General features: G+C 38.7%; 1 protein-coding gene across 1 annotated transcript in view; it reads left to right on the plus strand.

The window, feature by feature from the left end:
- Positions 1-16100, plus strand: part of FSTL3 (follistatin like 3) — a 145032-nt gene that overhangs the window by 109903 nt on the left and 19029 nt on the right. The window contains exon 4 of the mRNA XM_053702840.1: positions 15432-15659. Coding sequence (XP_053558815.1) covers positions 15432-15659 — 228 coding nt within the window. The remainder of the gene's footprint in view (positions 1-15431; positions 15660-16100) is intronic.

Here is a 16100-nt window from a genome sequence, read left to right on the forward strand (position 1 = left end):
ATAGCTACAATGTAATTATAATTTATATTGTAGCTATATTAGGGTTTATTTTACAGGTAAGTATTTAGATTTAAATAGGAATAATTTATTTAATAAGAGTTAATTAATTTCGTTAGATTTAAATTATATTTAATTTAGGGGGGTGTTAGTGTTAGGGTTAGACTTAGCTTTAGGGGTTAATACATTTATTAGAATAGCGGCGAGATTCGTTCAGCAGATTAGGGGTTAATAATTGAAGTTAGGTGTCGGCGATGTTAGGGAGGGCAGATTAGGGGTTAATACTATTTATGATAGGGTTAGTGAGGCGGATTAGGGGTTAATAACTTTATTATAGTAGCGCTCAGGTCCGCTCGGCAGATTAGGGGTTAATAAGTGTAGTTATGTGTCGGCGACGTTGAGGGGGGCAGATTAGGGGTTAATAAATATAATATAGGGGTCGGCGGTGTTAGGGGCAGCAGATTAGGGGTACATAAGGATAACGTAGGTGGCGGCGCTTTGCGGTCGGCAGATTAGGGGTTAATTATTGTAAGTAGCTGGCGGCGACGTTGTGGGGGGCAGGTTAGTGGTTAATAAATATAATACAGGGGTCGGCGGCGTTAGGGGCAGCAGATTAGGGGTACATAAGTATAACGTAGGTGGCGGTCGGCAGATTAGGGGTTAAAAAAATTTAATCGAGTGTCGGCGATGTGGGGGGACCTCGGTTTAGGGGTACATAGGTAGTTTATGGGTGTTAGTGTACTTTAGGGTACAGTAGTTAAGAGCTTTATGAACCGGCGTTAGCCCAGAAAGCTCTTAACTCCTGCTTTTTTCCTGCGGCTGGAGTTTTGTCGTTAGAGCTCTAACGCTCACTTCAGAAACGACTCTAAATACCGGAGTTAGAAAGATCCCATTGAAAAGATAGGATACGCAAATGGCGTAGGGGGATCTGCGGTATGGAAAAGTCGCGGCTGAAAAGTGAGCGTTAGACCCTATTTTGAGTGACTCCAAATACCGGCGGTAGCCTAAAACCAGCGTTAGGAGCCTCTAACGCTGGTTTTGACGGCTACCGCCAAACTCTAAATCTAGGCCAAAATGTGCAATTATGGCATAAATGGTTGTAAATTTTTCTCTGGGATCCCCTTTGTTCAGAAATATCAGACATATATGGCTTTAACGTTGCTTTTTGGAAATTAAAAGGCCGCTAAATGCCACTGCGCGCCACACGTGTATTATGCCCAGCAGTGAAGGGGTTAATTAGGGAGCATGTAGGGAGCTTTTTGGGGTAATTTTAGCTTTAGTGTAGTGTAGTAGACAACCCAAAGTATTGATCTAGGCCCATTTTGGTATATTTCATGCCACCATTTCACCGCCAAATGCTATCAAATAAAAAAAAAACATGTTACATTTTTCCAAATTTTAGGTTTCTCACTAAATCATTTACAAACATTTTGTGCAATTATGGCACAAATGGTTGTAAATGCTTCTCTGGGATCCCGTTTGTTCAGAAATAGCAGACATATATGGCTTTGGCGTTGCTTTTTGGTAATTAGAAGGCCGCTAAATGCAGCTGCGCACCACACGTGTATTATGTTCAGCAGTGCAGGGGTTAATTAGGGAGCTTGTAGGTAGCTTGCAGGGTTAATTTTAGCTTTAGTGTAGTGTAGTAGACAACCCCAAGTATTGATCTAGGCCCATTTTGGTATATTTCATGCCACCATTTCACCGCCAAATGCGATCAAATTAAAAAAAATAGTCAACTTTTTCACAAACTTTAGGTTTCTCACTGAAATTATTTACAAACAGCTTGTGCAATTATGGCACAAATGGTTGTAAATGCTTCTCTGGGATCCCTTTTGTTCAGAAATAGCAGACTTATATGGCTTTGATGTTGCTTTTTAGTAATTAGAAGGCCGCTAAATGCCACTGCGCACAACACGTGAATTATGCCCAGCAGTGAAGGGGTTAATTAGCTAGCTTGTAGGGAGCTTGCAGGGTTAATTTTAGCTTTAGTGTAGAGATCAGCTTCCCACCTGACACATCAGACCCCCTGATCCCTCCCAAAGAGCTCTCTTCCCTCCCCCACCCCACAATTGTCCCCGCCATCTTAAGTACTGGCAGAAAGTCTGCCAGTACTAAAATAAAAGGTATCTTTTTTTATTTATCATTTTTTAGTATATTTACATATGCTGATGTGTAGGATCCCCCCCCCTTAGCCCCAAACCTCCCTGATCCCCCCCCAAAAACAACTCTCTAACCCTCCCCCTCTGCCTTATTGGGGGCCATCTTGGGTACTGGCAGCTGTCTGCCAGTACCCAGTTTGCAAATAAAAAAAGTTTTTTTTTTTTGTTTTTTGTTTTTTCTGTAGTATAGCTTCCCCCCCCCAAGACCAATCCCCCACCCCCTCCCAGATCCCTTAGATTACTTTTCATATGGATATTTTTCCCCCTTTCTCCCACTTATAAAAAAAAAAAATTCTGTAGTGTAGCGGTTCCCACCCGCTCCCTCCCCGTGCACGCGCACACCCGCCTCCCGTGCACGCGTGCGCGCCCCCGGTGTTCCCGCCCCCCATCCCGCCCCCCTCTCTGACTAAGAAGCCATCAATGGCCGCCCACCCGCCTCCCACTTCAGCTCCCACCCACCAACGAATGCGGCCATCGATGTCCGGTGCAGAGAGGGCCACAGAGTGGCTCTCTCTGCACCGGAGGGGTAAAAATTGTTATTGCAGGATGCCTTGATGTCGAGGCATCCTGCAATAACCGGAAAGAAGCTGGAAGTGATCAGGATCGCTTCCAGCTGCTTTCCAGACCGAGGACGTGCAGGGTACGTCCTTGGTTGTTAAGTGACTTTTTTTAGAGGACGTACCCTGCACGTCCTCGGTCGTTAAGGGGTTAATGCTAAATAAATTTACTTGCTAGATAAAGATCTTTTGTATTTAATGTCTTTAAGTCAGGCTTATTATTGCAGTTAAATTTCTCTGGTGTATTAAGTTATTCGTAGCTATTGTGATATATTTTAAAACTTGTTTTATGGTTTCTAAATAGGAGGTTATTTCAGCTCTGATAAATTATATCAATTGGCTGTTAAAGTATTTTGTTATATTGATTAACTAAGCATTGTTAAGCTAATAGTCCATATTCTGATATTTGGAGTGAACTAAGCTGGATAATTATAGACTGTGCTGGGATTCTCATGCATGGTGTTTATTGTAAGTAAGGTTCATTTTAGAGATATATTTGTAAGTGTGGTATTCAATATTATAACGGAATAAACGTGTATAATTGATTCATAAGATAGTCTCTACTTAATATATTTCAATGTGTTTATAAATTTAACTAATCTCAAGAATTTAGGAATAAATATTAATTTCAATTGTTTCGTATATACATTTTAATTGGAGGTTATTTTAAAGAATAATAATAAATAAATTATATTTATAACCCTGGTATATATATATATATATATATATATATATATATATATATATATATATATATATATTTATATTGTGACAGAGCTCAAGGGATTTTTATATTGGAATCTATGTTTCCCCACAAATTCTACTATATTCTTGGTGGGATTGACAATCAACTTTAGTCAGGACTAATTTATACTGTTTAGCAAGCGCTATTGTGCAATGATTTGTTTTGTTTATATTAAAATTGTATTCCTGCAAATTGTCTGAATAAACAGGCAAATGCTTTTACAACTAATCCAGCATGTGTGGAGTACTTTACAGCTGTCCAGACTGTGTGCTAAAGCTGTTCTCTGAAGCAAATCCCAAGAAGAGGAGTATTTTTGTTAATATATATATATATATATATATATATATATATATATATATATATATATATATATATATATATATTATATATATATATCATACACACATATACATACACAACACATATTTAGGTTTCGGCGATGTTGGGGGCAGCAGATTAGGGGTTCATAAGTATAATGTAGGTGGCGGCGGTGTCCAGAGCAGCAGATTAGGGGGCGGTGGATTAGGGGTTAATAAGTGTAAGATTAGGGGTGTTTATACTCAGGTTCATGTTAGGGTGTTAGGTGTAGACATAACTTTTATTTCCCCATAGGAATCAATGGGGCTGCGTTAGGAGCTTTACGCTGCTTTTTTGCAGATGTTAGGTTCATATAACGATTCTTAAATAGTTTAAGTAACTAGTCAGTCTTATGCCAGCCCTATTCCGTACCATTTTAATACAATAATCTATTACAATAATGTCTAAATTTAAAATATGCAATAAAAAAACAAAACTGTTTATTAGATAGATAATTTTCTTGCGGATAGATTACGAGTCTTGCGGTAAGCTGATAAAGCAGCGTTAACAGGTCCTAACGCTGCTTTTTCACTACCGCTGCTATTACGAGCCTTGCAGGTTGAGGGGCACCGCACACTTTTTTGGCCTTACCGCAAACCGACTTACGTAAAGTTCGTAAACCCTTTTTTCTATGGGACTTCCATAGCGCTGGTATTACAAGTTTGTCCTGGGAGGCCAAAAAGTGAGCGGTACACCCTCTACCTCCAAAATTCATAACGCATTCTAAAGTCAGTTAATCTACAAAGCTGTAGCATAAAACTCATAACTAAAGTGCTAAAAAGTACACTAACACCCATAAACTACCCATTAACCCCTAAACCGAGGCCCTCCCGCATGGCAAACACTAGAATAAGATTTTTAACCCCTAATCTGCCGCTCCGGACATCGCCGCCACTAAAATAAACATATTAACCCCTAAACCGCCGCATTCTCGCCTCGCAAACACTAGTTAAATATTATTAACCCCTAATCTGCCGCACCTAACATCGCCGACACCTACATTATACTTATTAACCCATAATCTTCCGCTCCGGACATCGCCACAACCTACATTATATTTATTAACCCCTAATCTGCCACCCCTAACATCGCCGCAACCTACATTATATTTATTAACCCCTAAGCTGATGCCCCCAACATCGCCGCCACCTACCTACATTTATTAACCCCTAATCTCCCGTCCCCAACGTCGCCGCCACTATTCTAAATGTATTAACCCTTTAAACCTAAGTCTAACCCTAACACCCCCTAACTTAAATATAATTTAAATAAATCTAAATAAAATTACTATCATTACCTAAATTATTCCTATTTAAAACTAAATACTTACCTATAAAATAAACCCTAAGCTAGCTACAATATAACTAATAGTTACATTGTAGCTAGCTTAGGGTTTATTTTTATTTTACAGGCAAGTTTGTATTTATTTTAACTAAGTAGAATAGTTACTAAATAGTTATTAACTATATAATAACTACCTAGCTAAAATAAATACAAATGTACCTGTAAAATAAAACCTAACCTAAGTTACACTAACACCTAACACTACACTACAATTAACTAAATTCCCTACATTAAATACAATTAAATAAATTAAATTAAATTAGCTAAATCACAAAAAAAAAACCACTAAATTACAGGGGAAAAAAACAAATGACAAGATATTTAAACTAATTACACCTAATCTAATAGCCAAAAAAATAAAAACCTAATAAACCTAATAAAAAAAGCCCCCCCAAAATAAAAAAAACCCTAGCCTAAACTATCAATAGCCCTTAAAAGGGGCTTTTGCGGGGCATTGCCCCAAAGAAATCAGCTCTTTTACCTGTAAAAAAAAATACAAACAACCCCCCAACAGTAAAACCCACCACCCACACAACCAACCCCCCAAATAAAAGCCTAACTAAAAAACCTAAGCTCCCTATTGCCCTGAAAAGGGCATTTGGATGGGCATTTAGCTCTATTGCAGGCCCAAAGCCCTAACCTAAAAAATAAACCCACCCAATACACCCCTGAAGATTCCCTTACCGGGAGAAGTCTTAATCCAAGCGGCAAGATGTCCTCAACGAAGCCGGCAGAAGTGGTCCTCCAGATGGGCAAAAGTGGTCATCCAGATGGGTAGAAGTCTTCATCCAGACGGCATCTTCTATCTTCATCCTTTCGGCGTGGAGCGGGTCCATCTTCAAGACATCCAACACGGAGCATCCTCTTCTTCCAACGGACTAACGACGAATGAAGGTACCTTTAAATGACGTCATCCAAGATGGCATCCCTTAGATTCCAATTGGCTGATAGAATTCTATCAGCCAATCGGAATTAAGGTAGAAAAAATCCTATTGGCTGATTGGATCAGCTAATAGGGTTGAACTTCAATCCTATTGGCTAATCCAATCAGCCAACAGGATTGAGCATGCATTCCATTGGCGGATTGGAACAGCCAATAGAATGCGAGCTCAATCCTATTGGCTGATCCAATCAACCAATAGGATTGAAGTTCAATCCTATTGGCTGATTGCATCAGCCAATAGGATTTTTTCAACCTTAATTCTGATTGGCTGATAGAATTCTATCAGCCAATCGGAATCTAAGGGACGCCATCTTGGATGACGTCATTTAAAGGTACCTTCATTCGTCGTTAGTCCGTCGGAAGAAGAGGATGCTCCGCTTTGGATGTCTTGAAGATGGACCCGCTCTGCGCCGGAAGTATGAAGATAGAAGATGCCGTTGTGGATGAAGAATTCTGCCCATCTGGAGGACCACTTCTGCCCGTCTGGAGGACCACTTCTGCCGGCTTTGTTGAGGACATCTTGCCGCTTGGATGAAGACTTCTCCCGGTAAGTGAATTTTCGGGGGTTAGTGTTAGGATTTTTTTATGGGTGTATTAGGTGGGTTTATTTATTAGGTTAGGGCTTTGGGCCTGCAATAGAGCTAAATGCCCTTTTAAGGGCAATGCCCATCCAAATGCCCTTTTCAGGGCAATGGGGACCTTAGGTTTTTTTAGTTAGGCTTTTATATGGGGAGTTGGTTGTGTGGGTGGTGGGTTTTACTGTTGGGGGGTTGTTTGTATTTTTTTTTACAGGTAAAAGAGCTGATTTCTTTGGGGCAATGCCCCGCAAAAGGCCCTTTTAAGGGCTATTGATAGTTTTGTTTGGGCTAGGGTTTTTTTTTATTTTGGGGGGCTTTTTTATTTTGATAGAGCTATTAGATTAGGTTAATTAGTTTTTTATTTTCTGTAATTTAGTGTGGGGGGGGGTTGTGATTTAGCTAATTTAATTTAATTTATTTAATTGTATTTAATTTAGGTAATTTATTTAATTGTAGTGTAATGTTAGGTGTTAGTGTAACTTAGGTTAGGTTTTATTTTACAGGTAAATTTGTATTTATTTTAGCTAGGTAGTTATTAAATAGTTAATAACTATTCTACCTAGTTAAAATAAATACAAACTTGCCTGTAAAATAAAAATAAACCCTAAACTAGCTACAATGTAACTATTAGTTATATTGTAGCTAGCTTAGGGTTTATTTTATAGGTAAGTATTTAGTTTTAAATAGGAATTATTTAGGTAATAATAGTAAATTTTATTTAGATTTATTTTAATTATATTTAAGTTAGGGGGTGTTAGGGTTAGGGTTAGACTTTAGGTTTAGGGGTTAATAAATTTAGAATAGTGGCTGCGACGTTGGGGGCGGCAGATTAGGGGTTAATAAGTGTAGGTAGGTTGCGGCGACATTGGGGGCGGCAGATTAGGGGTTAATAAATATAATGTAGGTGTCGGCGATGTTGGGGGCAGCAAATTAGGGGTTAATAAATATAATGTAGGTGTCAGCAATGTCGGGGCGGCAGATTAGGGGTTAATAAGTGTAAGATTAGGGGTGTTTAGACTCGGGGTTCATGTTAGGGTGTTAGGTGTAAACATAACTTTTATTTCCCCATAGGAATCAATGGGGCTGCGTTACTGAGATTTACACTGCTTTTTTGCAGGTTTTAGACTTTTTCTCAGCCGGCTCTCCCCATTGATGTCTATGGGGAAATCATGCACGAGCATGCATAACCAGCTCACCGCTGACTTAAGCAGCGCTGGTATTGAAGTGCGGTATGGAGCTCAATTTTGCGCTACGCTAACTTCTTGTCTTTTAACGCCGGGTTTGTAAAAACCCGTAATACCAGCGCTGCAGGTAAGTGAGCTGTGAAAAAAACTGCACGTTAGCACCGCACAGCTCATAACGCAAAACTCGTAATCTGGCCTTTGGTTTGTAAGTCAAAAAATGCTCGTATAACTTTGCTATCCATTGTAATGAATTTGGTTACAAATTGTAGACCTTTACTACTCAATTTTCTAAAGACTTTTAAATTTATACCCTCTGTGAAATTTGGATTCCCATTTATAGCAAGTAAATTGGATATTTCAATTTTAATCAAACTTTTTACAAATATAGATAATATAATATCAGGTAGTAAAATACTTTCAATCTTCTAATCTTAAAAAGGTAATTTCTTATATTTGATGTGCATTAAAGGCTTTAGGGAATAGAGCTATAAATATTATTTTCTATAATCAGAATTGCATAATTATTACTGTCCATAGCCGTGTCAATCACTATTTTCACTAAACTAATCAAATTATAGAATTCTATTTAGGGAAGAGAAATGCCTTCCATTTTTTTTAATTACATTTATTATTTTAAGGATATCCTATGCTGTTTTTTATTACCCCATCAATAAATCAATGGAGAATTAAAATATCTGTAATCTTTCTTTTTAATGAGAATTTGAAAATGTTTTGTATAAGCTACAATAACCTTGGAAAAACTATAATTTTCATTAGATTAATCTTTCCTGTTAAAAATAAAGGTACGATTAACCATTTTTAAAGATCTTCCTTTATTTTCAAGAACACAGTGCTATAGTTTAAACTATACAATTTTTCTGGAATCAGGGTGATATTCATGCCCAGATGTTTGAAGGAATTTAGGATTTCTCTAAATGGGAGATCAGGTTTAATAAATAATAATTAGGTTTTGTCTGCCTAACAAAAAAAAATCATCAATGTAGAGTGATAGAAACCACTGATTTCCTTTCTGATAAAAATAGCAAAAGGTTTAATAGCAAGGTTAAAAAGAAAGAGTGAAAGGGGCTACCTTGATGGGTTCCTCTTACAAACCTCATGCTTTTAATGATTGTTAATTTATTATTAATGCTGTTGCAAGATTTTTATATATAAGCTTTACTATATTTAATATACTTTCGTGAAAAAATAATTCTTGCAAAGACTCAAAAAGATGATCCCATAAACAAAATGAAATGCTTTCTCTGCATCAACTAATAGTATTGCAATATCCATGTTAAATTTTAATTTCTTATATATTTTATGCTTCCTAAAATTAGCAGTGGAATTTCTTCTCCTCATAAATCCATTCGGCTAGATTACGAGTTTTGCGGTATGAGTAAAAAAGCAGCGTTAAGGCTCATAACGCTGCATTTTCACTCCCACTGGTATTATGAGCCTTGCAGGTTTAGGGGCACGGCACATTTTTTTGGCCGTACCGCAAATTAACTTACGCAATTTGCGTAAAGTCTTTTTTCAATGGGACTTCCATAGCGCCGGTATTACAAGCTTTTTCTGGGAGGCCAAAAAGTGAGCGGTACAGCCTATCCTGCAAGATTCTTAACGCAATCTAAAGTCAGTAGTTATGAGTTTTATGCTACAAAGTTGTATCATAAAACTCATAACTAAAGTGCTAAAAAGTACACTAACATCCATAAACTACCCATTAACCCCTAAACCGAGGCCCTCCCGCATCGCAAACATTAAAATAACATTATTAATCCCTAATCTGCCGCTCCGGACATCGCCGCCACTATAATAAACATATTAACCCCTAAACCGCTGCACTCCCGCACTAGTTAAATATTATTAACCCCTAATCTGCTGCCCCTAACAGCGCTGCCACCTACCTACATTTATTAACCCCTAAACCCGCAACGTTGCCGCCACTATACTAAAGTTATTAACCCCTAAACCTAAGTCTTACCCTAACACCCCCTAACTTAAATGTTATTACAATAAATCTAAATAAAACTTACTATCATTACCTAAATAATTCCTATTTAAAACTAAATACTTACCTGTAAAATAAAACCTAAGCTAACTACAATATAACTAATAGTTACATTGTAGCTAGCTTAGGGTTTATTTTTATTTTACAGGCAAGTTTGTATTTATTTTAACTAGGTAGAATAATTACTAAATAGTTATTAACTATTTACTAACTACCTAGCTAAAATAAATACAAATTTACCTGTAAAATAAAACCTAACCTGAGTTACACTAACACCTAACCTTACACTACAATTAAATAAATTACCTAAATTAAATACAATTACCTAAATTACAAAAAAACAAACACTAAATTACACAAAATAAAAAAGAAATTATCAGATATTTAAACTAATTACACCTAATCTAATAGCCCTAGCAAAATAAAAATAAAACCTAGCCTACAATAAACTACCAATAGGCCTTAAAAGGGCCTTTTGCAGGGCATTGCCCCAAAGAAATCAGCTTTTTTACCTGTAAGAAAAATACAAACACCCCCCAACAGTAAAACCCACCACCCACACAACCAACCCCCCAAATAAAATCCTACCTAAAAAAAAAACCTAAGCTCCCCATTGCCCTGAAAAGGGCATTTGGATGGGCATTGTCTATAAAAGGGCATTTAGCTCTTTTTCTATTGCCCAAAGCCTAATCTAAAACTAAAACCCACCCAATAAACCCTTAAAAAAAACCTAACACTAACCCCCAAAGGTCCACTTACAGTTTTAAAGACCGGACATCCATCCTCAATGAAGCCGGGAGAAGTCCTCAGCCAAGCGACAAGAAGTCCTCAGCGAAGCCGGGAGAAGTCTACATCCAAGCCGGCAGAAGTAGTCCTCCAGAGGGGCAGAAGTCTTCATCCAGAGGGCATCTTCTATCTTCATCCATCTGGCGCAGAGCGGCTCCATCTTCAAGACATCCGGCGCGGAGCATCCACTTCTTTCCACGGCTAACGAAGAATGAAGGTTCCTTTAAATGATCATCATCATCTAAGATGGCGTCCCTTGAATTCCGATTGGCTGATAGGATTTTTTCACCTTTAATTCCGATTGGCTGATAGAATTCTATTGGCTGATGCAATCAGCCAATAGTATTGAGCTTCAATCCTATTGGCTGATCCAATCAGCCAATAGTATTGAGCTTGCATTCTATTGGCTGATTGGAACAGCCAATAGGATTTTTTCACCTTTAATTCAAAGGACGCCATCTTGGATGACATAATTTAAAGGGACAGTCTAGGCCAAAATAAACTTTCATGATTCAGATAGAGCATGTCATTTTAAACAATTTTCCAATTTACTTTTATCACTAATTTTGCTTTGTTCTCTTGGTATTCTTAGTTGAAAGCTTAATCTAGGAGGTTCATATGCTAATTTCTTAGACCTTGAAGGCCACCTCTTTTCAGAATGTATTTGAACAGTTTTTCACCAGTAGAGGGTGTTAGTTCACGTATTTCATATAGATAACACTGTGCTCGTGCACGTGAAGTTATCTGGGAGCAGGCAGTGATTGGCTAAACTGCAAGTCTGTCAAAAGAACTGAAATGAAGGGGCAGTTTGCAGAGGCTTAGATACAAGATAATCACACATAATACAAAGTATATTATTATAACTGTGTTGGTTATGCAAAACTGGGGAATGGGTAATAAAGGGATTATCTACAGTGGCGTCACTAAGGGGGTGCGGGCCGCACCTGGGTGACACCCTCCAGGGGGTGACACCACCAAAAAAAAATTTTTTTTTTTTTAAATTTTATTGAAGTTCAAAGAAATACAATGTAGAGATGCATATATTTTTTTATTAGAGGGGCCAGCATTTGTGAACATTAGTGGGACTGGGGAAGTTGTAGACACTTCATTTTTTTGAGCCAGCGCTGCAAGTTCCACAAATAGTTTTCCTGGCTGCTTTTGCTTGTTTGTACTTTGCTCCTCCACTGCCCAATTTCACTATGAATGTTGTGGGCGTGCCGTGGGGCTTGCAAAGTTGCGCTGCTAGCCTAAACCTGCCTGCCTATCTATGCTCACTGCTCAGTGGCGTGTGGAGCAGTGTAGTCACTCACTGCTGTGCTGTCTCTCTAATCGGGAACTGGGAAATCATGAGGGGGATGCCTGGCACTTGACTGCATGACTGTCTGACACTGTCTCTAAAGCGAAGGAGCCACGTATGATGCCCACCAGACCGGTACGGTTACGGTACACTAAGTTCACACTGAAGAGGTAGGAGGGGAGGGCAGGCGGGGGTCTGGGGGTGGGCAGAGAGCAGAGGTGCTTGGCCATAAGAAGCGGTAGACACGTGGCACGGGGCTGTGCACTGACAGACTTGGAACAGAGTCAGAGAGCAGAATTTTGCGCGCCTAAACCTTTTCTTTAGTGATTTATTTTTAGAGTGCTCTGTTTATCTTTCATTTGATGCTCTGCTGAGCCAGGGAGCATCTCTAGGCAGGAGCTTTATAATTAATGCAGTGCAGTTTACATATTTTGTATGTGTGTGTGTCTGAGTGTTTTTGTGTGTGTGTGTGTGTGTCTGAGTGCTTTTGTGTGTGTGTCTGAGTGTTTCTGTGTGTGTGCCTGAGTGTTTTTGTGTGTGTGTCTGAGTGTTTTTGTGCGTGTGTCTGAGTGTTTTTGTGCGTGTGTCTCAGTGTGTTTCCGAGTGTTTGTGTGCGCATCCGAGTGTGTTTTTAAGTGTGTCTGAGTGTGTCTGAGTGTTTGTATGTGTGTGTGCCTGTGTTTTTGTGTTTGTGTGTGTCTGCTTTCTGGGGGGAGGGGGGGGTGACACCATACCGTACCGCACCGGGTGACACCAACCCTAGTGACGCCACTGATTATCTATCTTTTAAAACAATAAAAATTCTGGTGTAGACTGTCCCTTTAAAGGAACCTGTCTTCAAAACTGTAAGTGGATCTTTGGGGGTTAGTGTAATGTTTTTTTAAGGGTTTATTGGATGGGTTTTAGTTTTAGATTAGGCTTTGGGCAATAGTGTGTCTGAGTGTTTGTATGTGTGTGTGCCTGTGTTTTTATGTTTGTGTGTGTCTGCTTTCTGGGGGGAGGGGGGGTGACACCATAACGTACCGCACCGGGTGACACCAACCCTAGTGACGCCACTGATTATCTATCTTTTAAAACAATAACAATTCTGGTGTAGACTGTCCCTTTAAAGGAACCTGTCTTCAAAACTGTAAGTGGATCTTTGGGGGTTAGTGAGCAGAATTTTCATAGTTTGCGCGCCTAAACCTTTTCTTTAGTGATTTATTTTTAGAGTGCTCTGTTTATCTTTCATTTGATGCTCTGCTGAGCCAGGGAGCATCTCTAGGCAGGAGCTTTATAATTAATGCAGTGCAGTTTACATATTTTGTATGTGTGTGTGTCTGAGTGTTTTTGTGTGTGTGTGTGTGTGTCTGAGTGCTTTTGTGTGTGTGTCTGAGTGTTTCTGTGTGTGTGCCTGAGTGTTTTTGTGTGTGTGTCTGAGTGTTTTTGTGCGTGTGTCTGAGTGTTTTTGTGCGTGTGTCTCAGTGTGTTTCCGAGTGTTTGTGTGTGCATCCGAGTGTGTTTTTAAGTGTGTCTGAGTGTGTCTGAGTGTTTGTATGTGTGTGTGCCTGTGTTTTTGTGTTTGTGTGTGTCTGCTTTCTGGGGGGAGGGGGGGTGACACCATAACGTACCGCACCGGGTGACACCAACCCTAGTGACGCCACTGATTATCTATCTTTTAAAACAATAAAAATTCTGGTGTAGACTGTCCCTTTAAAGGAACCTGTCTTCAAAACTGTAAGTGGATCTTTGGGGGTTAGTGTAATGTTTTTTTAAGGGTTTATTGGATGGGTTTTAGTTTTAGATTAGGCTTTGGGCAATAGAAAAATAACTAAATGCCCTTTTAAGGGCAATGCCCATCCAAATGCCCTTTTCAGGGCAATGGGGAGCTTAGTTTTTTTTTAGTTAGGATTTGATTTGGGGGGTTGGTTGTGTGGGTGGTGGGTTTTACTGTTGGGGAAATGCCCCGCAAAAGGCCCTTTTAAGGGCTATTGGTAGTTTATTGTAGGCTAGGGTTTTTTTTTTTATTTTGGGGAGGCTTTTTTTATTTTGATAGAGCTATTAGATTAGGTGTACTTAGTTTAAATATCTGATCATTTCTTTTTTTATTTTGTGTAATTTAGTGTTTGTTTTTTTTGGAAATTTAGGTAATTGTATTTAATTTAGGTAATTTATTTAATTGTAGTGTAAGGTTAGGTGTTAGTGTAACTCAGGTTAGGTTTTATTTTACAGGTAAATTTGTATTTATTTTAGCTAGGTAGTTAGTAAATAGTTAATAACTATTTAGTAACTATTCTACCTAGTTAAAATAAATACAAACTTGCCTGTGAAATAAAAATAAACCCTAAGCTAGATACAATGTAACTATTAGTAAGTATTTAGTTTTAAATAAGAATTATTTAGTTATTAATAGTAGGTTTTATTTAGATTTATTTTAATTATATTAATGTTAGGGGGTGTTAGGGTTAGACTTAGGTGGAGGCGTTGGGGGCGGCAGATTAGGGGTTAATAAATGTAGGTAGGTGGCGGCAATGTTAGGGGCGGCAGATTAGGGGTTAATAATATTTAACTAGTGTTTGTGAGGCGAGAGTGCGGCGGTTTAGGGGTTAATATGTTTATTATAGTGGCGCCGATGTCTGGAGTGGCAGATTAGGGGTTAATAAGTATAATGTAGGTGCCGGCGATGTCGGGGGCGGCAGATTAGTGGTTAATAAGTGTAAGATTAGGGGTGTTTAGACTCGGGGTTCATGTTAGGGTGTTAGGTGTAAACATAAAATTTGTTTCCCCATAGGAATCAATAGGGCTGCGTTACGGAGCTTTACGCTGCTTTTTTGCAGGTGTTTGACTTTTTTTTCAGCCGGCTCTCCCCATTGATGTCTATGGGGAAATCGTGCATGAGCACGTAAAACCAGCTCACCGCGACTTTCAGCAGCGCTTGTATTGGAGTGCGGTATGGAGCAGAATTTTGCTCTACGCTCACTTCTTGCCTGTTAACGCCGGGTTTATGAAAACCTGTAATACCAGCGCTGTAGGAAAGTGAGCGGTGAAAATAACGTGCAAGTTAATACCGCACCCCTCATACCACAAAATTCGTAATCTAGCCGATTATGTTTTAAAAATGTTGCATTTGGTAAAACTAGTAGTAAAACCCATTTTGACCCTTTATGACAAGTAAAGGAAGGTGTAAAATTACGTCCACTAATGAAAGCATATGATAAAACATTTACCTGGGATTTGTCAAACACTGACATATACATCTGCATACACCAACATGCATAGATTTGCACATATTGTTATTCAGATATGAACAGATCATTACATGTAATATATGTCGTTATTGGCATAAAAACTGATATATCTATTATATACTTTGTTATACATACTCACAGACTATATTCTAAAATATAAACAGATACACTTGAGTTGTTTAATACTTTGCTGACACCCATAGCCTTGTTTCCTGTTTTGTGACAAATGCTTCTTTCTTGTAGAGTCCTGCTCTAATGTGGTCTGTCCAGGGACACATTCCTGTGTGGTGGATCAAACAGGAAGTGCACACTGTGTCATGTGTCGCTCTTCCCCATGCCCACTGCCCCCTGCTTCTGAGTATATGCTGTGTGGGAACAACAATGTTACTTACCCCTCTGCTTGTCACCTGCGCAGAGCCACCTGTTACCTGGGCCGATCCATCGGAGTCCGTCACACTGGCAGCTGTGCAGGTAAAATATAGGGATTTGTGCCTTTTGTTGTTGTGCTGAAATAAAAGAAAGACAGGGAGGAAATGAGACACATACTAATAGGAAAACTTTGGATAGGTAGAAAAAAAGGATATGAACAAGAAAGTTAAGTTATCATAAATTATGTATTGAAAGGCATAGATAGGCTAATAGAGATCAACTGGAAAAAAAAATTAAAAAGTGATAGAAGACATGTCAAAATTACAATAAAGGGTATAGATGCAATCACAGTGAATAGTCCAATGGGGATTAGATGGAAGAAAAGAAAATTCATGAAATGGGAGACAAATTCATATATAGAGGTGCAAAGAGATAAAGAAATATAATAAAATAAAGAGAAACAAAAAAGAGGTATAAAATGAAGGCTAAAATTATAGAACAAAAAGGTTTGAGACATATGAGAGACAAAAAAAGAGTCAAGCC

Source organism: Bombina bombina, chromosome 2 (assembly GCF_027579735.1).
Source record: "Bombina bombina isolate aBomBom1 chromosome 2, aBomBom1.pri, whole genome shotgun sequence".
Classification (NCBI taxonomy): Eukaryota; Metazoa; Chordata; class Amphibia; order Anura; family Bombinatoridae; genus Bombina; species Bombina bombina.